This window comes from Hyposmocoma kahamanoa, unplaced genomic scaffold, assembly GCF_003589595.1.
Source record: "Hyposmocoma kahamanoa isolate Upper Pololo Valley unplaced genomic scaffold, ASM358959v1 95, whole genome shotgun sequence".
NCBI lineage: Eukaryota > Metazoa > Arthropoda > Insecta > Lepidoptera > Cosmopterigidae > Hyposmocoma > Hyposmocoma kahamanoa.
The window spans coordinates 3,201,987-3,225,993 of NW_020654972.1; the positions used below are offsets into that span (position 1 = coordinate 3,201,987).

Sequence of the window (24,007 nt, forward strand, 5' to 3'; positions counted from 1 at the left end):
CTTTCAAGACTAGAATACCTATTGAATTAAATATTGCTCTCTATCTCTATTGCTCTGCTATCTTATATATCATAAAATGTCTAAACACTATTTCTACATTACGTGTAACCTTAAATAATTTAATGCATACATAAACATATATTATGTCAGCTACATCCATGCCTTGGGGCTAGGTAACTACAGTCTAGAAATCAAAATCGAGAGTTGTACTTTATTAGTTTACCGTTGAATTGTATAGTTACAAAATTACACGGACACTAAAACTTGCAAATTCCTTGCCTAAATTGTGGTCTTAAATTAATAATTCAATATTTCCGTTTCATTTAGAATACCGATGATGTCCCTAGACGAATTATAAATTAATTGATGTTTTGCTTTGTTTTAGTCTTGTTGTTATTCACCCAACATTCATGAAGTACGCTGCAATATACTTTGTTTATTAATAGTTTCATTTAATTTATTTTTATAGCATTTTTCAAGGCTAATAAAATTCATAGTAATCACTTACACAGTCAATTGTTTTATTGAACGCTAAACACACCGCGCTCTATTTCTTTCTAAGAATCGTTTCTTTTTTTATAATACCAAGTGATGGGACGAACAGGTCATGCGCTTGGTAATAAACGACACGCCTGTCCATTGCAACTGGACTTAGTGCCACTTAGAGCTTTAACCGTAAAGATCTGAGGGGCACTACCACTGCATCCGTCTCCCTGAGACTTAAGTTGACAAGTCCCTTAAGCTTGTCATTTCAGCAGTACGCTTGTTCTTGAAAATCGGAACGCAATAATGCTCACAATACTGCTTGGCGGTAGAAAAAGCTCTACTGCTACTAGAAGGTATTTCAAAAGACTGTTACAAAACTAGGTAAGCTCTTTATTTATACTCCTTTTTTTAATTAAATCATCCAATTTATATACGCATAACGTATCGGTGATTATATCTATTAGCTTACTTCTTTACTACAATACGTAGTTTGAAAATCCCCTCGTCTTTCAACAAGTATTTAGATCCCAATAACACTTGAGCTTCTAAGAGAGTAGGAGTCGAAGAAAATCAATCCCCCAACTTTAATTAGGGTTGGATGTTTTGCAATTCCCTCGTTTACCAAGCTCGTAAATCTCGGACAGCTTAGAAGGTTTGCGACCATCACTTTGTCATTAGGCCGACCCCGGGAACTTAATGGCATGTCAGCAAGCTCATATTTTGTAAGGCTGGTTTTCTTAGTATCGGAATAAATGTACCGTCTTATAAATATTAACAGTTTCCTATTTTCTCCATTACGACTATACTTTGTAGGAACTAGGTACTGTTCAAATACTCATTCCTTCCTTAATTAAAACTGTAATAACATCCACTCACCTATTCCTGCCGCTAACCGATGACGTGGGCATAATGAGCATCAGTACGTTGCGGTTTTCAAGGGTAAGGACTTGTCAACTTGACGGGCGCGATAGCAGTGTCCCTCAGATCTTTGAGATTTTTATAGCTCTGAGTGCAACTGCCGTGGACAGGCGTGTCGCTTACCACCAGGCGCACGACTTGCTCGTCCCTTCACTTGGTGCCATAAAAAAAACCCCAATATTTTTAAGATTTTTTTTAAACGCTCAAAAAGACGTGGATTTAAGTGAATTCTTCACTATATACATATACATATGATGATCCATGACCTCACTATGGGCCCTAACTGAAACTCCTTGTGGAAAACGCGCTGAGTTGCTCAGTATATGCTGAGTTAGTACCCCTTTTGTTATCGCAGCTGGCAACCACTCAAAGTACCTACGTATTTAATGTTATTTTTTCTGTAAATATTTTTTTTCTTTTCATTGTTTTGTTTACTTTTTTATGTTATACAGTTTTGTTGTTTTTGTAGTTGTTTATTGTGGTGTCTTTTGTGGTAACTAACAAAATATATTTTTATATAGAAAGGAACTTATTTTTTTTTTTATTGAATTGATATTCAATTTTTTTTGTGAAATTATTTCACTAGTTTGTTATAATTATTAATACAAAGGTCGAACACTCAAAAAAAATTCCTTCGATCCGCAGGCTTATTACCGAACTTTAGCAACCGGTTGTTAATTGTACAATAGCAACGCGATTGCTACCAGTTGCGATTGCTAAGTTGGTATTACGGTTCGGTAATACGAAAAAGCAACCGGTCGCTTTCTGTCAAAGCATTTTCATGCAGTTTTAGTTTATTAGTTGCTCGCGGGAGGCGCTGTAGTCGACTGGTCGCAATTGTTCGTTCCGTAATACGAATTTATGTTTTGACAGCGATAATCGTGCAACTATTGCTAAAACGACTGGTCGCTAAAGATCGGTAATAAGCCTGCCGGCCGGATTCGAAACGACGTCTTCTAGCTTACCGTGCTAGACGCTATACCAACTAAGTCACGGAACGAACCAGCGGACCTCACGAATTTTTCTATGTGCTTGCGTCGTATCTTTGTATTTGGTTTTCAACGACTTTTATTATTTATTATTATTATTTTTTTCAATTTAAATTTATTTTTCTACCCAATATTGTAACCATAATATCACATATTTTGTATACTCTGTAATTGGCTTTTGTACTGCTTAACAACATTTGTCAATAAGTTTAAATATGTTGTTGAAACTTTGTTCATTAAATAAAATAAAATGAACTCATTTAAGACCACTTTTGTTTTAGTTTTAAAAATCTTTTTTATATATTTATAACAATCGTATTTTTTATATATTTACATAAATGTATGTTAATATGGATATTCACTCCGTTTAAACACATGTACTTATTTAATTACGTACTTAATTCAACGCCTATAGGTTATAGTATATCTGAGGTATAATATAAATATGGGGTATATTAGAAGGACCGGCTGGTCGATACAAAACAAAACTAATATTTCACGGTTTTATTATCCTTATTTCGTATACGTTTCACGCGTCTCATCCCGTACAAACAACCCTGGAAATAAATCATGTCTGTGGAGACTACGTTTCTATGCTAGTAAAGTTTATCACAGTCTTAAGCATAGATTGCGGTTATAATATCACAGAAGTACGTAAATATGTACATTTCTATGTATAATTCCTCTGTGTCCTTACAATTAAATTTGAATTCTTTCTTGCGCACAGTCAAGAGAATGGGATTTACGAGGTCATTGAAGACGATAAAAGGGGCCTGTTGAATTAATGTTACTACAGTAAGGTTAAATTTCCATTGTGTAATGAGACTAATGAGTGTATTTTTCACACCAAAGGGCAAGTTTGACACACAGGTTTTAAGAATACTAATATTTATTATTTGAAAATATGCAATTGCGCTATAAATGTTACAGATTTTTATGAGACTACTGTCAACTAAGTATTTAGTTGATATAAATTACTTGATCTCCAATCTTTTGTCATCTTTAGGGTAATATTAGAATTTCCCTTTCATAAAAAATCCTGTCTTTAGTTATAAAATACAGTTCTACGTGACGTTTGATATTCGTCGTCGTTCAAAGCCGTTCATTCATTCATAGAATTTTGTAAACACTGAAACAAGTAAAAATCTGAAGGGGCTATGTCAGGTGAATACGGTGGATATGACATCCCAACTAACTGCAATAGTTTTTGATGGCTTTGGAAAGGTGTTTGTGGTTTGACGATATAACGCGACACCTTCACGATTCTCCAGTTCTGAGTGTTTTTCATTAACGAATTATAAACTTAAAATATTACGCTTAGACCTATAATGCGCACGAACAAATAATCATGAGTAAAATTTTTTCTAAGACTAATAACGTTAATGAAAGCTTCATTGCTGCTTCTCTTGCTTCAATCATCGGACAAAATACCGATTGACACATATTGCAACCATGTTATTAATTAAAAAACATGTTTATACTACGACTACTATAATAAATAGCAGTTGTCAATTTTTTTTAAAGAGATAATAAAAATATTTGGATTTTTACTTCAAGTTACGTATAAAAATACATACCTTCAGAACTTTGACTTGTTCTCTCAAATTGAGTTACAAGGCATCGTTAGCTTACTGAGCTGAATTGGAATAATTGGTAATTGTAGAAAACATATTTTGTAACGTTTCGTAGTCAGTATTTCGAGTCATGTAATAGTAAATAAATTAAATAAAACCGTATAAAATATTAAAAAATGTAGTTCCCTATTAATAAGTGAAACAGGTTTTAAAATATTTTTTTTAATTCAAGGCTAGATTGAATAGGTTTTTATTAGATCAACGCGTATCATCTAGTCACATTGTCGCTTAAAATCAGGCGAGGTTGTGGTCAAGCGTATGTCTAAACATTTAGGTCAAAATACGAGCCTCCAATTATTATAAAGGCATATTTTGTTCTCTCAACCTCTGCGACCGAATGATAGCACTTGAGATGTGTAAGTATTGCCGTCATATTACAATTGTGATATCACGCGGCATTGTATATCATGCGACATCATTACACATAATTTTGGAAAATTAAGCATCACTCATAACATCACCAGACATAATACCGGTTTTTGTTGATGCAGGACATTATTTAGTTTAGTTACAATATAGGTTATATAACTCCTTTTAATAGTGAATAATCTTTACAACTATGTTCGCGTTATTTAAAAATTGTAATAGTTCCTTTGCAATGCGTAATATTAGCTCTAGTTTACGCGTATGGGTCGCGGCTATATTCAGAACAGGTGACGTGTGAATGATGGTAAAATAAGTAGCACAACACATTCTTAGTCTGTATAATCCAAGTGATGGTGATATCATCATGTAATGGTAATATGCAATATAATGGTAATAGCACGGGGTGATGTTTATAACACATCTCATTTTTAGTCTGCGTGATGCGAGTGATGGTAATAATCACACGGTAATGCAATGTGATGATAATAGCAAAGCAAGTAGGTAGGTACGGAGTGATGAGATAATGCATTACTTTTACGGGAATGTAATATGATATTACATTACATTACGAGTCAAGGCTAGGGGCAGTGCACTTTTGCCATGTTGACATTGCTAGAGTTCATTAATTCGTTCAGTCAGTATCACTGAAAGGATATTATGTTATATTACTTTCGATATTATGTTACTTTACTAGCCATGGCTTATACATAGAGTGCAAGCAGTCTCTTAAAGTAAATATATAGATAACGTCAAAATTAAAATTACAGAGCTGGTTAAAACACGTTTGCCAATTGTTTACAAGTATAATATCATTATAAATATTAATACAAAGATCCAACACTCAGGAAAAATTCCTTCGATTCGGCCGGATTCGACAGACGTCTTCTAGCATACCGTGCCAGACGCTATACCAACTAAGCCACGGGACGAACCAGTGGCCCTCACGAATTTTGCTATGTGCTTGTTGTCGTGTCTTTGTATTTGGTTTTTCAACGACTTTTTAGTCGTAGCGCCATCTATGAGAACTACTAGAGCTACTAACTAGTAGAGCAATTTCACAAAAAATAACTGAATATCAATTCAATAAAATTTATAATATCATTATTTGCCAATAATTAAAACCAAGACACGACGACCAGATTTGATTGTACTTTCTTATCTCTGTATAATAAATTACTTCCGAAATTTTTACACTATATAAATTATTCCTATTATGAAGACAATGGAGGTGGACCTTCTCTTTTTCCAATTAACTGATGCTTCCTACTCTACATCATTACGAACGTGCGGAACCCAAGTTCCGCACTTGATTCTTTGTTATCTATCAATAAAAGTGGAATTGTCAACTCGCATAGATTGCCCATATCATTTGCCATCGCCATATCAAGAATTTCAAATCTAAAGTAAGTGGAAATAAATAGCTAGTGCGTTGAGTCCCTTCGTGGTCTTTTGATTATCGCCAACTGCCTCCGTAGCCGAACGGTTACCATGCCGGACTGCCACGCAAAGGTTTGATTCCCGGGTCCGGAGAAATATTAGTATGGCCTACATTTATTTTTCTCGTGAGTTCGGGTGTAATTTGTGGTTGTCATGTGTGTGTCCATGGCACCCGCGACACAGGGTTTCCTTAGTGCGGGCTATGTTGAGTGTGTGCGGTATTTTCTTTTTTTTTATTAAAAAAAAATGTGCATTTGACCTACATCTCACATGAGGGCGACGATGGAGCATGCTCACCTAATAATTCACTCTCGCTTTGAAAAAGCCCAAGCTACAGCGTACAAGAATAAATCTCGGCTAACACATGTTATATAACAAGGCTAAGAATCCACTACATTGCCGTTCCCCATGTAAATGTGGAAGCGTAAGTTTGGAACATTCACAACATGTAAGTGGAACCCCAGCCTACTCTATTCTCCCGATGATGGAAAGTGGAAGGTGGCAATAAATCATGCAATTCAATCACACGTTCTCCCTGATATAGCCTGTAGAATATCGATAAGCAGGCAATTTTGCAACGGTGTTTCAAGGCTGTACATCTTCACCTCTACTAATTCTGAGTCACGTATTAAGCTTTTAGGCACGCTTTTCAACTGGATCCAAGGTGGCCAGCATGTACTTAGCAGAGCCATGTCAAAGATGGCAGCAGTATCTATTTCATACATGATCGAACTTGTGCTTTGTACAGATGAAGCAACTGTCCTGGTCGGTTTGGCATCCTTTCAAAGCGTCGCTTTGCAAGGATGCCTAACTTCCTAGTTGCATTTTATGCCATGGACTCTACGTATCTGCCAAAGTTCAAATAAGACGACAGATCCATTCCAAGTAGCTGGAGCCGGTCGGCTATCGGTATTATTTATCACGAAAAGTCCGCGTCAGGTCAAAGGGACGTTTTGTGGAGAATAGACAAGCCTGCGTTTTGGTAGCGTTAAATTTGACAAGATTGGCATAGCCCCAATCGGAGACTGCCTTAAGTGTCAAATACAAACGTCTAACGTCGTATGACGGTGTGACCTCCTTACACCGTCATCTCACCTTTTTGTATCGCCTCTATAATTTTTTTATTTTACATGTATTTAAATTTTCAATTTGAATTGTTCCATCTTCCTTCACTTTCTCATTTTGTTGTCGTACCACGGTCACTCCCTGCTCGACCGCCACAACAGTCGGAGCTGTTTCAAATTCCATTTACTAAAATCTTATTTTTGATTCTTTACCAAGTTATAATACAAAACATATGTATAATACAACAGTCGGAGCAAAAGAACTATCAAAAATTTGCTGCAATAGTTTTTCAACCAAAAATGAAGCCATAAACCCGGATGTAATGGTGCCGCCATTAAAACCCTGGCTATTACACGAATACAAAGATTTGTACAGACGCTTTCTGGCGCTTTCTGGCGCTTTTCAGTCGAACTCTCGACAATCGTGGATTTCTTACTCACTGGTCACCAGTCTATAGTCTTAGTCCTATAAGTACAAGCATTGGTCAAGTACTTATCTATAAGCTGTGTGTGTGTTAACATACATTGATATGCAGCAGAAAAAGAGTTGCGAACAGTACGGAACCCTGAGAAACTCGTTGCGATAGCAAGGCATCTATCGCACGATGTTCTGAAGAGTAGCATTATGAGAGCATATTGCAAAGGTCAATGGGGAGCCCATAAGCGGGAAGCTTGATTATAACACTTGCGTGCTTAGACCCTGTCAAAGGCTTTAGAAATGTCCAAAGACAATGGAAGGGCTTCGCCATGCCCTTACATAGCCATGCTCCATAAGTGAAAGTTATACACAAGAAGATCCCAGATCAGATCGCCCTTGTTGGCAGGTGCCAACAATTGTGATTATAACGATTGTCGAGCAGGTGCTCGATAAGCCTCGCCACAGGAACCGCCCTTTGTAGAGGTACCTGAGAAGATATTCAGGAGGTTAATTCCACCAGGTTAATTTTTGCAAAATGAATTTTGAAACATTCATAACTTTCTGGTTATAACCGTTGCCGTTTAGATTAAAAATCTAACCCACTAAGACTAACGAGTTGTTTCCTCATACAAGTATCTTTTTTTTCCATAATTTAATTAAGGTTCTTTTTATCTATTGCTTTTCCTATAATTTATTTTATAATAATTAAAAATTGTTAGAAGTATCAGAGAAATTTATTTTTGATTATTATTAGTCACAAGGCTTTTTAATATAATTCCTTATAACGACAGGTGTAAGTAATTTATTTCATTACTATTATTCACAAGGGTACAGGCTTGTTTGTGAACAACATTTTAGTTGAATTGATGATTGCATGTTAGTTGATATAAAAACAGAGTGCAATTAAGGAATTGCTACATAATGAACTTAATAACTTTTGCTTGGTTATTAGAATAGAGCAGTCTTCACTTGTGGTATATTATTCTAAAAAATGCCCATACAACGTAACAAAATAAAAGTGACAATTGGTCATATACGAAAAAAGAAGAAAAAATTTAGAGACACATTTTTTATATTAATTCACATTATTTTCGCTTACGACTATGGGTTTGTTACTGATCAGTCACTTAACATGAAAATATTTACTAAGATTTCTACGGTGGTATACGGATTAACTGTAAATTTAGTGTTTTTAATATATATTTTGAACAAAATGACCTCTCTTTGGGCATTTGCTTATATTTTGAACCATGTACATCACCTTGCTCATATTTTAATCCTTATGTATTTTAACAAAGACACATTTTATAATTTTTTAAAGGATTTGGAGGTGATTGATTTATTGCTAGACATAAATAGTGACTCCTATGGTGTGGGTTTTAAAGTCGCTCTTTCGCTTGTGCTTACACTTATAAACAATATAATTCTAACTGTCTTATATTGCGTAAAATCTCACAAATATTGCCTGAATCCAATGATAATGCAAATATTATTTTTTATACCAATACTAGCCTATTACACTCCCCTTATTGTGTCATTTTTTACATATCGCGAAGTACATTTTCGTTTGAAAAAAATTACAAGTTTTATAAAAAATAAATCCCGGAATATACTCAAATACCAGAATGTTTACAAAGGTCTGGTTGACACTACTGAAAAAATAAAAATATCATTTGACGTAATGGTAAGTATGAGTGCTTTCTTTCACCATGCAGCGTAACGTTAATAAGGCACTCCATACAAAATCATGTACAATGTAATATATTAAATGTAATTCCTAGGGTAATAAATCGATCTACAACCAGTTAACTACCACTCTTAGAATAATAACGCATAGAATGATAATTTCATATCAAACGAACTGTCACAAGTGAGGCAAAAATCAAATTAATGTAGGCTAGCTTTAGTAGGTTAATTTTCGGTTTTAGTGAATATTTATATAAAAATACAAGTTGAAACGCGTTACTTCCTTGTGGAATGTGTTGTTAGTATCTATTTTAGGTTTGTCTGACGTATTTTTACACTCATTTACCGCACATTTCGTCATTTTTAGCTAAAATTCTTGAGCTGTTCGCGGTGCAAGTTGACCTTGAGCACTGACGGCCCGCGCGCTCGTGTAGGCCCTTTGGGAGCGCTTCAATTTGCCTCACTTAGCGTGTGCGGACTAGGTTTCTATGCGTTATTATTCTAAGCTACCACTCATCAACTACAACTAATTATTATTAAGAAACAGCTTCCAAAATATAGACACTGAAGTTTTCAGCCTGCTTAAAGCGGATTATCTGCCAAAGCGGAGTGGAGAGCTTGTCTTGAGCAATCACTAGTGTTTCCTGATTTATGAACTAAGCGGCGCAGCATAGAGACAAAATAACGAAAAACACAACTCCGTTCCGGAGCTGAAAGCTTTGGTATATGTATAGTAGATCTTAGACTGATTTAGATCGACAATTGGAATATCGTTGTTATTGAGTATTTTCTTTATTTACACCATCGAGTACCTATATAATCAGAAATAGAGACGAAATGTCATTTAATTGGTTTGAGAACTATTCTGCCACATCATTACGCCGACAACTGCGCTCTGATTGGCCAGCCCGAATTCGAAACAATTGACGGGTGTCGTCAATTGTTTCACTTCAAAAGGACCAGTTTAACTTGATCTTTGCTATAATGGACAATAATTGAAAAATTACACAATTTAATATTTAATTACCGATGAAATGTGATTCCGTTTGTTCTGTAATTAGATGATTTGCTGTTTTTCCCACACCACCTAATGGAACAGCCCCCCATAGTTAGAAATATTATCTTTATTACAATAAATGCAGAATATTTTTGTAATATACGGACGGAGACGTGCACACAGATCAGTTGTTGGCGCTGTACTATTTCAGCTTTCTTATATTGTGATTTCACTGCAAACGAGAGTTGTATTTAAATGTGATATCAGTACCATTTGACTGATGAGTTGTCAGGGCTGGGTGGTCCTTATTTCGTCTCTATTCCTGGTCATATACTCCATGATATATACCTATAGGTATAATCATGACATCTGACTACGTGGCGCCAAGAAAAGCTAGTGGTCTAAAGGAGATGCATGGTCAAGAGCACGTCCAGCTTGACCCTTAAAATTGAAATCCAACTGTTTACAGCTTATAATAAATAAGAACGGTCTAAAGTCTCAAGATTATTTTCAAGTTGATGTGTTGCATTGGTTATTATAATTTTAATCATGATTACAATCTTCCTTTTTCTTTCAGCAATTTACATCGATTTGTTACATAGTGCCAATGATGTTAATAGTCATATATCACGTATTGGTTGAGATTAAGGCGGAAGAACAAGCATATATCACGTACCTATTTGAGTTTCTGACTGCCTGTATACCATGCCTGTATGTTGTCGCTCCGGCCTTTGCAGCCGAATTAATTTCCTCAGAAGCAAACAAACTTAAGTTGTTGTTGCACGATAGACTTCTTGACGAGCGAGGTAATAGAGTTAAATATACCTACAATACTTCACATCTATAACTTTAACGTGATTTACGAGAATCCACATTATATCGACTCCGAGGTTCTCAATTTAATATAGTTCCACACAGTGTGTAACAAAAAATGTCTTATTATTGATTAGGCACTTGATTGTTCCTGAACTATGGTCGCGTTACAACAGTCTCTAACTCGGGTGACCAGAATTCTAAGATTAGTGTAAAAACTAGTTCATTAAATAGCATATCATAATTACCATTTCACTTCGACAAGTCGACAGTGAAATCAATGGTGATTTTCCCCACAGACCATTATGGGTTTGCTGTGTTTTGTACGGACGTTAGGTGGTTTTTGCACTGGGGGATAAAAATTATCTTCTAATGTTCTGGTAATTTTCCGATATGTCACAAATTTTAAATAACTAATATTTTGAAATGGCTTCTCAGAAGTACGATAGTCGACATGTTTTACACTGGAATGCGTTAGGACAGTGTTGGGCAAAATTTAATTGTTCTGGCAATTAAAGATTGACAATTAATAAATTGTCAATTGCGAAACAGCAATTAACGATTAATCAATTGTTAGTTGCGAGAACCGCAATTAACAATTGATCAATCGTTAATCGCGTATATCTACAATTAACAATTAATCAATTTTCAATCTTTTTAGGGTTAGGGGGTGGTTTAGGGTATGGGTTAGGGTTTGGGTTGGGGATTAGGATTTGGGTTGGGGGTTAGGGTTTGGGTTGGGGGTTAGGGGCTAATTAGGGGTGGGTTGTGGTGGTTAGGGATGAGTTAGGGGATTAGTTACGGTCTGGTTTGGCGGGGTTTGGGGTGAGTTAGGGGGTGGTTTAGGGGGTGATTTAGGTATTGGATTGGTGGGTTAGGGGTGAGTTAGGGGTGGGTTAGGAGGTGGGTTATGTGGCGAATTAGAGTGTGGGTTAGGGGTAGACTAGGTGGTGAGTCAGCAGGTGGGTTTAGGTGGTTTCGGGTGTGGGTCAATGGTTGGGTCAGGGGGTGGGTCAGGAGGTGGGTTAGGGTTAGGTTAGAGGATGGGTAAGGGGTGGGTTAGGGGGTGGGTTAGGGGGTGGGTTAGGGGGTGGGTTAGGGCATGGGTTAGGGATGAGTTAGGTTAGGTTAGGGGGATAGTTAAAAAAAAAAGGTTAGGGGGTAGGTTAGGGGTGTATTAGGGGGTGGGTCAGCATGTGGGTTAGGACGTGGCTTAGGTGGAGATAATAACATTCCTAACAACTTTTATTCTTGTATAATTTCTTGAAAAGTTGATAGTTTCAGAGAAAAAAATTATTAATTTTTTTTGAGAAATATACATTTTATTTCTTATCTTAAAATATACGAAAATGTAACGTGCGTGGGTTACTTACAGTATAATTCCAATTATTTTCTATGTAGAAAAAAATAATACGTCTGCATGTACTTGCGGCTTTGTAAGTAAACGTGCGGCAAAATTGCTAACTCTTTTATGTACTTTTTTAACAAAATACATGAGCTTCGACTAAAGAAAAATTAATTTTAGTGTAATTTAGAGAGTGTTATAACAATAACATGAAAGTTAAGCAGAAACTAGTATACTGTGTTAAAAAATAAATAACATTTAAAATTTATTTAAAAAAATAACACAATAATTAAAAATTTTGACGCCTTTTCACTCATAAAGCCGTAAGTACCTGCAGATGGATTATTTTTTTATTGATAGAGAATGATTGGACCTATATTGCAAATAAACCACACACATTGCATTTTCCTACATTTCGAGATAAAAAATAAAATGTTTATTTCTCCAAACAAACAAATACAAAAAGAAACTAACCATTTTTTCTCTGAAACAATCAGTTTTTCAAGAAATTACATAAGATAAAAGTTTTCAGGAATGTTATTATTTATCATATGAAAAAAATCAGCTCTGTATTCCTAAAATTGTTCCCATGATTAAATAATAATTGATAATTCTTGGACATAGGAATAACTTGTGGATTACCGAGCTAATTTTTTATGTGATAGATAATAACATTTCTAACAACTTTTATTCTTGTATAATTTGTTGATAAGTTGATAGTTTCAGGGAAAAAAAAATTTTTTTTTAGTATGGAGAAATATATATATTCTTTTTTATCTCTTAATGTAGGAAAATGTAATGTGTGTGATTTATTTACGGTATAGGTCCAATCAAGCTCTATCAAGAAAAAATAATCCATCTACAGGTACTTGCGGCTTTACGAATAAAAAGGTGTCAAAATTTTAGATTTGTTGTTTATTTTTTAACACAATATACTTGGAACTATACTGTAAGTAACCCACACACATTACATTTCCGTATATTTTGAGATAAAAAATAAAATGTATATTTCGCCACACAAAAAAACACAATTATTTTTTCTCTCTAACTACCAACTCTTTAAGAAATTATACAAGAATAAAAGTTGTTAGGAATGTTATTATCTATCACATAAAAAAAAAATAGCTCGGTACTCCACAAGTTATTCCTGTCCAAGAATTATTAATTTGGGCCCACTGTGCGCCTGTCCATAACAGTTACAGTACTACTCAGAGCTTTAGAACCATTCTGTTGTTACATTAATGCTTGGCGGCAGAAATTGGTATGGTAGCACTACTCCCCTGGACGAACTCTTTCACAAGGAGTTAGTTCTATTGCTACTAAAACTCCTTGTATCCAATTCTTTCGATAATTCTGTAATATGATTGTCAAATTTTTTAATTGAATAACAGTTATTACTGAATAACTGACAGAAGGATTAGTTTGCACAATAATTTGTTGTTGGCGGATTATACGATCACTACCGAAAATGTCCTCGGAACCATATATCATTGTTGCGGCATTTTTTGTCAAAAGCCATTTGAAAAATGTATATTGTATAGTATACGTGTTTTGTCTAGTTCAGCTGATATAAAAAATAATAATTGGATTTTCTTGTAAAATTTCGAGGTAAGATTGTGTTTTTTTCTATAGTAATCAGTGTACATCCTCAATTTTACTATATATTTTTTCCAAAGTAATTCAACACTGTCACTGTTATATGGGATCAACCAAAGCCATTTGAGGTTGTATAGACTGTTAAGGTCTTCGGTTTTATTTGCAACGTCCAGTCCATAAACACTGGAGTAGGTACTCGTACATATCGAGTTTTTAGGTTTTGCGATAGTTACACTTACGTAATGAAACTATCTAGCTGCTGTCAGTTGACTGTTAGCTGTGACAATAGGATGTGTAAATGGCTCGTAACGTTGGTTTGTTTGAAAAAACAAATATACGCGATTTAGATCCGAAAAAAATAGTTTAATTTGCTTAACTTCTTGTAATTAACGTAAGGTTGTAGCAATGTATGGATTTTGAATTTGACTTATTAAAAATTTAATTGAATTTGTATCAACGTTTTAGTATCTTTTACTATAAATTTTGCACAGGGGGTATATCAAGTATATACACGTCTCAGTCCTTTAATACGACTGTACCTTTCTGTTACCACCTTATATAGAACTTACTCTCCAGTAATACTGATGCAGAAATATAATTCATATTATTGCATTCAAAACAAAGACACGTACTAATAGAAAGTATATTATTTAGGTTAAGACGTAGAAAATACTGTGCCTCATTTTGTACTCAATTGACAATATTGATACATTTTTACAGGACAACAGCACGCAGGTGATATGGATACGTTCATTCGCTACATAGAAGCACGGCCTATGAAATACCACATCTGCAGGATAATTCCATTTAACTCATCGTTGCCCATCATCGTATTGAACATTTGTGTCACGTATCTCATTATTGTCGTGCAGTTTACACATTTATTTTAATAGACATTAAAACGCTTTTTAGCCAAATTCAAAGAAAGAAACAGGTTCTCAATTCGACTGTATTTTTGTGTGTGTGGGTTATGCGGTTACTTCGACATTTTTGAACGAATTCCGATGATTCTTTTTTTGTTGGCATATTAGGAGATGAATCTGGTTTATTTTTATATCACTCACTTTCTGTTAGCAAATTTCAGTAACACTTGGCAAATAAATATAATTCCTCAAATTTTTGAGTCAGATTTTTTATTTTCATCAAAAGTTACTAAAATTAAATTATGTGCATGAATAAAAGTCACGATAAACCTCTGCAGGTACGCTTTATTAAATGTTCAATTAAATTCAATTCAAATACATTTATTCGTCAACATAGATAACAGCATGTGACAATGTATAGTATGAAATACATGGCGAACATAAATATTTAGTGACCCTCTACGCTGCGCCTTAAAACATACAAACTAAACAGGTAAACGAGTATAAGGAACGTAAGAATTATACAAATTATAAAATTCTTAGCTAATTTTATTGGAATTATATACGTTACATTATCTACAAATAAATATTCTGAATTTATAAATTAAGAATATATAGATATGTACAAGTATTTAAAAATGTCAAATTACTTATTTATTTGAATTATTCTTTACTTAATTGCATAAACTTCGATTAAATAGAATTCGATTAGGGCCACGATGCGTGCTTCAAGTACTAATAAATTATTAAGTATAGGAAACTTCCTATACTAATATATAATATGTAACAAAACAGTTGTGAACATAAAGTTTAATAACTTGGGTTATATACTTAACAATTAATATCGTAATGAAAGTAAAGTAAAAAAAAAATCATAAACTCGGGTTTGAATTCACCTAATTCACTGACGAATTCGGATTCGGATTTGTCAGTGAATTAAGTGGAGATTTTCGTGTGGTTAAACTGCGGATGACAATTATGACGTTGAATGTAATTTAAACCCTTTAGAAATTAGTTTGAATAAGTTTTAATCTTTATGCAAATTCCCTAGATCACTTTATAGTAGAAGTAGAGCTCCTTTTGAAAGGAACTACTGCTATCTTACCTATTTCTGCCACCAAGCTAAACATTACTATATGAGCTTTGCTTTTTGAACTGCATTCTGGTTATGAAGGGTGCTGGTGAAATGACAGGTGCAGTGGCAATGTCATTCAGAACTAACCCCGCTTCAAGGTTTCGTTTTGTGCTACTTTCAGGTGTAGCAGAATACCAGTGTGTTGTTCTAATTGAGGAGCAATTACGCTGAGCCACAGCCGTTTTGTCGCCACAGCGCACATATGTAATTTCTTGTAACGCCTTGGATAAATTTTATATTTTTTATTTTTATTTGTGTTTGTCCTTTTTGTTATTAAATTTAATTTTTCATTTTTATTTGTGTTATAATTTCTTCTTTTAACGCCTATGTTTCATATGTCCTGTGTTACTTTTTTGTACTATAGTTATTTCGAATTTTTCATATGTATTGCATGTATGTACATTTTGTGACAAATATGTCAATTATCACATCTTTGTTATTGAAAGCTTTGAGTGGCACTGCAATTGTTATGGATAGGCTTATTGCTTACCGCCAGGTCTACGTCTTGTACCCTCACTTGGTGTCATAAACAAAAAAAAACTCTTTTACCCATGCGACTGCCCCAGAAGAAAGGTCATGTTTTTCGAGTGTACAGAGTTATCACAAAGTGACTCTTTGCAGCAGCCTAAATTTATGGTGTCAAAAGGAAGGTGGGAAAAGGAATCTCAGAACAAGAGCTACATGAACACAAGCTCGACTGCTCTATTTAGCTAGTGGCTGCTCGAATGTACATTAGTCGTCCAAGACTTTATGACACACAACAGATACCGAGGATTGACGGAATTGGTATGTCGAAACTGAGACAACTCTGGCACGCAGTAGCATAAGGTAATAAGAGAAATACTATTAGAACCACTCTCCGTGTTCATGTCAAGACTGCTAGGTATTTTAAGTACTTTGTTTTGATGGATACAATCTCCGGTATAAAAGTAATCCCGGTTAAATTTTGGAAATATCATCTAGACGTAAATTATCTGCAAAATGAGAATTACAAATTAGATTTCTCTTTGGTGGTATAAGTTTGACAGACTTGGGTGAATGTAGATCTATTATTAAGCTTTATTTTAGAAAAAAGTATCTGGATGTGGAATAAAGTACGTTTTTGTTTTTAAAAATAAAGTAATTGCGTATTTGACCCCGTCTCACTTGATTGAAAGTTATAATTTAGTCGACGATGGAGCACGCACATCTTTATATTGAATACCCATTCACTTAATGTTGAAAAGCTCCAAACTTATTTATTTAAACATAAAAACCATGTCATCTACAGAAACGCTATTATATTTGTACGAGCTACTGGGACTTGTAGAATGTCCTCGAGCCCCCCGCAGCGCGCCTTTTGGAACCCTTACTCTTGTAACTCAAGCACTTTTAGATTATGAATTCTCCCTAATTAATATAAGGAAAGCATATTTTGCCAAGGTTACCTTACTAATTATCTTTAGTTCATTATATATCCTACCATTCCTATCACGAAAAATGTAGGATACCTACATTAAAGAGTAAAACGGACAGACTTCGTACTCCTCTAAATAGGAATGTAAGAAGCCTGTTTTAAAACCTCTCCACCATATTAGGATTCACCATAGGATTCCAAATCACATTGCTGCTTGCCAATGACCTAGACATCTTCCGGTCCCTCCGGCCGCGTAGGAATTTGGGAACTGGGAAGACGCCGCTCATTCGGCGTCTGGAAGTGAGCGTGGCTTACAGCTCCGCCACCTATGAGGAGATTTGGTAGTCGACTTAGAGTCGGCGGCAAACGTTAGTCGTGCGGAGCGCGACGACGTGTCTACAGCTCCGGTACCTATCTGGAAAATAGGGAGGGTGCTGTACGTTCAACCGGGGTAGGTCACCTAAGGCACTAGCCTTACAGAGAACCGGATGTAATTCGTGCAAACGGGCGGGTTAGGACCTGATTTAGATGGTCCCTGAGCGGGTTCGCTCGCACAGGTAATAGTGCCCTTCCCGCATGACCAAGAGGTTGATATGGAGAAGCACTACAAACAAAACTTATGTAGAAAGATATGGGACTGTTTTATGAGTGAATTCATAAAGATAGCGCTGTATATCTATATATGTTACATATAGCAAATTCGCTGGTCTATTGCATTGGGCGGATAAACTGTAATAATAGATTGAGTTTTGGAAATAAATTCAACGCAAAATTACCCTAAGATTCACTATATACGAGATGTGAGTGAAGCAGAGCTGTGTTTTGTTATTTTGAGGTCTTAATAAGTCTCAATGAGGTTAAAATAAGTAAATAATATCACAAGTACAGTTTTCCTGCACTCCGCTTTAAGCAAACTTCAAACTTCAATGTCCAGATTTCGGAAGCTGTAAGTTAATTCAGGTAGTTGGTTGTAGACCGATTTATTACCCTAGGAATTAGGGTCGATGTTACATTCCACATTTATGTATAGAGCACCTTAACCCTCTGCTGAGTGGTGGAAGAAAGCACTCCAACCAATATGTCAAATTATATTTTAATTTTTTCGGTGGTATCAGCGTCATATCAGAGCTTTGGAAGCATTCTTTTCCCTTTTTTTTTCTACCCTGTTCTATCCTTCTTTATTTTCCATTTCTTCACTCTCTGTCGTGTCACCTCCTTCTCTGACCCTTTTTATACCTAGTTGCCCCACGACACCCACATGGTAATTTTCATTACCACTCCCACAGTATTCATCCTCCCTGCTTCCTGAGAGCTCCTACCCTTTCGGTTTTTTTCCGTCTCCTTGTTGGCATCTTCATTCAGACCTTGTGATGAACTAGGTTGAAGTATTAAATCGGAACACCTGTATACATATTATCGTTCTCCTTCAATGACAGAGTCATTGATTCTGCGTCAAAATTATTATTATGTTGCATCACTAACTCGAGATAAGGGTACAGGCTTGCCACATTGTAGCGGCCACCTACCTGCTTTCAATTCTCGAAGTGAAGAAAAAATGACGTTCACCGTGAAAACCTGATTTTGTTACACCGCGTGTATCGGCACGATCTTCCCGCGCGTGTGACGACACGGGACTGAGGCAGTATTTGTGAGATTTTGCTCTTTATAGACTAGTTTGACACATTTAAACCGCAGATTAAACATAAACAAAAAAGAAATATTAATACCTACAAGATTCCAATAATACCTTCCAATAATTTAAAAGATACCAATTGCGTCTTTAGCAAAATATATAAAAATTAAAACAAGAGAAGTTAGAAAAATATAAGCGAACGTTTGAAAACACCATTTTCATTTTATTTATTTATTTATTTATTTATTTAATTAATCAATATTGCGAGTGGGCTCACAGAGCGTATCCAAAACACCCACAAGCTTAGGCAACATTACAAATTATTGATAAAGAATTGCGATACAATTAAAATAAAATAAAATTATAGATACAATTTAGCTTACAAATGTCAAAACCTTAACCTACTTAGTATCTAATTTCCTACACGTAAAAAGTCATTATTTAAAAATATGTTCGCGTTCCTAAGAATTTGTCCAAAGGAATCAGCAAATAAGTCCTTGTCATAGTGGTCAGCGAGCATATCTCCGATGAGCGTGAGTGCCCGCGCGGAGGGCGCATGCGCAGCGCGAACGGTGCGCACTGCCGGCCGCTGCAGCAAGCGCAGCCGCCTACGCGGTGTCACTATCCCAGCCTCATCCCAACTAATGCGAGAGGGCACCTGAATGCTAAATTTCTCGAGAATATCTGGACTATCGATTTTATTATGAACGATTGATAGGTAGTGTAGTACTAGCATCCATTTTCGCCTAAATGCAAGTGTTTCTAAATCGACCATAGCAGTTACAAATAAGGAGGGGTAGAGAAACTGATAGTACCCATAAGTTCTCTTATATAACCATCGAGCAAATTTACGTTAAAGTCTTTCCACCATAAGGTTATATTTATTTTCATGAGGATCCCAAATGATAGCGCCGTATTCGAGTTTACTGCGTACATACGCATTATACAAAACCTTTGCTACTCTACTGTTCTGGAATTGTGACGCAATTCTCATAATAAAACCCAAGGTTTTGCTAGCTTTCTTGCACATTTCAGTCACGTGATTATGAAAATCCAGTTTGTCATCTAATATTAAACCTAGGTCGCGAATGTACTTACCCCTTAACCAAAATAGGAAAAATGTTACGTTCACCAAAAGACCACCTTCCTTTACAAACACCGGGTGTCTATAAAGTGAACTGCAGTTGTGGGAGCTCGTATATCGGTCAGACTAAACGAACAATTGTCGATCGTATGAAGGAACACATCCGAGCAGTAAAAAACAATGATGCACAGAAGTCGGCTATAGCACAACATCTCACACAGACTGACACTAACCACTGGATCGAGTTGCATAGCCCCCAGGTACTCTCGACAGAACGTCACTACATACCACGGTTGGTACGAGAAGCCATCGAGATCACGAAGTACAAAACATTTAACCGTGATGATGGTTTTAAACTGTCCAGTGCATGGAATCCGGTCCTTAGTGCGTGCAGTAATAAAAACAAAAACACCTCGAGTTCAGTTTCGCGTGTGGATACAGTAAGTGTGGTTTGTGTGAAAAAAGTGAGTGACAATGGTAACGCCACAACAAATCGCGATGAAGGTAGTCGTCGACAGCGCAAGAGGGTAGACAGATATGTCTGCCCATAAAGCTGTCATCTGCCGCCGTCCAGTCAACCCGTGACCATGGAGCGTGCAACCGTTCCGAAATATCGGGAAAATAAAAAGAAGTTATACCGTGGTAAGAAACCTGTTACTAGTGATAATCATTTAGTGAATAACCACGAAAGTCTTAAAATCTATATAGTTATTAACTCTATCCATTGGAGCGTCATTTAAACTATATCTAGTAAAAAGGGGTGATCGTTTACGCGTAAAAGTTATCACTTTGCACTTATTTTCATTTAGTGGCAATCTATTGACTCGACTCCATTCGGATACGGCGTCAATATCACATTGGAGTGCCTCAGCATCTGCCGCCTTACTAATCCTCGTGAAGAGCTTTAAATCGTCCGCGAATAGAAGACATTTGGCGGATCGGACATGGTGTGGTAGTTCATTAATCATGAGTAAAAATAGCGTTGGCCCCAGGGTACTTCCCTGACTCACTCCGGATCTTGTACAGTATTTAAAAGACTCATAACCATTAACTCTAACATACTGGTTTCTCCCACCCAAGTAACTCGCAGAAAATTGCAGAAGTTTGGGCGTAAAGCCTGAAGCTGCCAGTTTCTGTAATAATATGTCATTATCCACAACATCAAATGCCTTTTTAAGGTCGAAGTAAGCGGCGTCTACTTGTCCTCCCAAATCCATTTCAGTGCATGTATAATCAACTAGAGACACGAGGTTGGTATTTGTCGATCTAGCTACGCGGAAGCCGTGTTGACTATTGTGAAGGATGTTGCGGACTTGTATAGTTATGTGGGAGTTTAATATTATTTCAAATATTTTACCATTAAATAAAAAGAATATATCTTAGTCAGTAATTTTATGTAACGTGATTTGTAAGTGGAAAACCCATAACGACTATGGGTATATGAGCGGAAATAAACTGAATTAATATAAAAAATGTATTCTGAAATAATAAAAAATATATAACATCTATACAGTGTCGATAAATTTGACGTCCGCTTTTTGTAAGTATCTCCTTCCCTTCTTTGTTCTTTTTTGACGAAGATCAATTCTCACTCTTATTTTATTACGTCGAAATGGCATTTTTCGAAAATATATAAAAAATATGTGTATAATATTTCAAAACTGAACCGTGTATATACCAAATAAATATTATTAAATCCATTATATATAAACTACTTCAGTGGCCACTGTTTTTAACTGTGGCCAATTTAACTAAAATGTTATTCACAAACAAGTTCGTGTGTTTGTTTTTTGTCATCAATCAAATAAACTACTCAAATTATCAGGATATGTCAATGTGGAAAAAATAATAAATAATAAAGAACCGACCACGCAATCACAATATTTTATTTATATAGAATTTGTTCAAAATAAATGTGTTAATTGTACAATGACAATTAAATATGTAACGAAAACATTACCTACAATTACAGGCAGGTTAGCGTCTATTGACACTATCCTCAAGACGTTGATTTTAAAAGGACGTGCCTCCACATATCGGACAAATCTCATGATGTCATCCACGTCTTGGTTCCCTAAAACGTATTTTTTTTTGGTTCAGTATTCGATTTAGGCCAACTTTAAAATTTTTACGCACAAAAGTAAGGTTTCTTTCAGAATTTTGACGCAGACGTCGATATTTCGTTATTCTTCTACCTTATATTTAAAACCTGTGCATACAACAAGAAATTGTAAGTAAAATAACATTTTTTACCATGTCTTGTAATTATTTTGTTGTGCAATACAACTTTGAGTTTCTCAGCTTCACTGGCAAGCGCGTCTGCGGCGTACGCTGGAGAACATATCAAAAACGCTATATGCGAGATGTTCAAGGATACCATCACGATTAGAGGTGTATTCTGAAACAAGCGATCTTTAATTTCTTTCTAAACGAGATAAACAAAGAGCGAGAAGGCGTCGAAGCTATTACTGTTATCCAAGTTACCATTGCTCCTACGTTATATAATACCAGGATTAAATAAATTACAACCATTAAGTGTGGAATATGCCACAGCAAGGCAAGACCAACCTGAAAATAAAAACCATTCTTGATACGTTTACGCAAAAATATGTTGATTAGACGAAATTACAAATATCATCCAACAAACCGTAAAGGTACATGTTATTTTGCATTTTTCTGTAATTTCGATCAATCTTTTATACAAATATTGACAAGTTACTATATCCACTTCGAAATCCCGCACATACTCCGTGAGTGATTTCAATCTGCAATATACTGAATAATATGCACTGACGTTAACTAAGTAGGGCAAATCTATTGACAATACAGGTATATGGATAAATAATTTAAGACCCAAATCAAAAGCACAGAAATTATGTTCAAACTTATAGCAACTAATAAACAAGTTTGTGAATTTATGAATAGATGAAACTATGTAAACTATTATTATCTTAATACTTAAGTCATGCCTGTGATAATCTACACCCAATTCTTTGTCAAACGCAAGTAAATCTTTAAGTATTTGATAAAAGGAATTTTTTGAACTCAGTCGAATGAAGAACAAGCAACAGATAAAATATTCAAAACATATTTTTAGATAAAAGTAGAGGTAATTTCCATCTAGCGTAATCATGTTTATACCAACAATTATAGAACATTGCATAAATGCGAACAATTTAAAAAAACACTTTTGTCTTGAGGATTTATATGCAACAAAACCGAAGTCAAATGAAAAACAGAATTGTATTAATAAAAACAAAACACGCTTCACTTTTGGTACGATTGTTTTATGTTGCGAAAGTTTGGTGTCAAATGACTTTGAATTTAATTCGCAGTTGGCCATATTAAAATTGTTCTTTACTAGACCGTGAGATTTATAACGATTAGTATGAGGTCACTTCGATCGTGGTACCTAGCAGGTACTAAGCGAGGTACCTAGTGTAATGAAATTATAATTATATGAAGAAGTAACTCCATTTTTTAAAATACAGCTACCTACGAAGAGACTGACAACAAAACTATGAAAAGATATAACAATAATACTGACTTACCATTAATCTAAATGTAATTTGTGAGCAATTGTTTTCACGGGGTGTCATTAACAAAATTGCTTTTGTATACCTGAAGTAAACTGTGGCTCTTATAATGGAAAGGGCTGAGTTTCTACTAACTTTATTTATTATAATTTCTTTATAATATCAAGTGACGGGACGAACAAGTCGTGCACCTGATGGTAAGCTACACGCCTGTCCATAACAGTGGCAGTGCCACTCACAGCTTTAAATCGCAAAGATCTGAGGGGCACTGCCACTGCGCTCGTCACCCTGGGTCATAAGTTGACAAGTCCCATGTCGTTGTAATTTCACCAGCACCCTTAACCCTTCAAAACTGGAACACAGTAACGCTGACATTACTGCTTGGCGGCAGAAATAGGTAAGGTGGCAGTATTTCCCTGGATGAACTCTTTCACAAGGAGCTCTTCTGCTACTAACTCTGACCGTTGGCGTGGACCGGATACATTTTATACTGAAGCGTTTCCCATATCACCGATTCTTCCGGCTGACCAGCGAATTTACGGTCATTGAGGCTTGCAGTATCTCGCGTAATTAGGCCAAGGTACGCGTATTCACTCGCGCTGATGATCAGC

General features: G+C 35.6%; 1 protein-coding gene across 1 annotated transcript in view; it reads right to left on the bottom strand.

Moving 5' to 3' along the window:
* The window catches only part of LOC113238302 (upstream stimulatory factor 2), a 24,519-nt gene extending 3,442 nt beyond the window's left edge, over positions 1-21,077 (bottom strand). Inside the window, exon 1 of the mRNA XM_026475139.1 lies at positions 20,936-21,077. Within this exon, the coding sequence (XP_026330924.1) occupies positions 20,936-21,077 (142 nt within the window). The remainder of the gene's footprint in view (positions 1-20,935) is intronic.
* Positions 21,078-24,007: the final 2,930 nt, after the last annotated feature.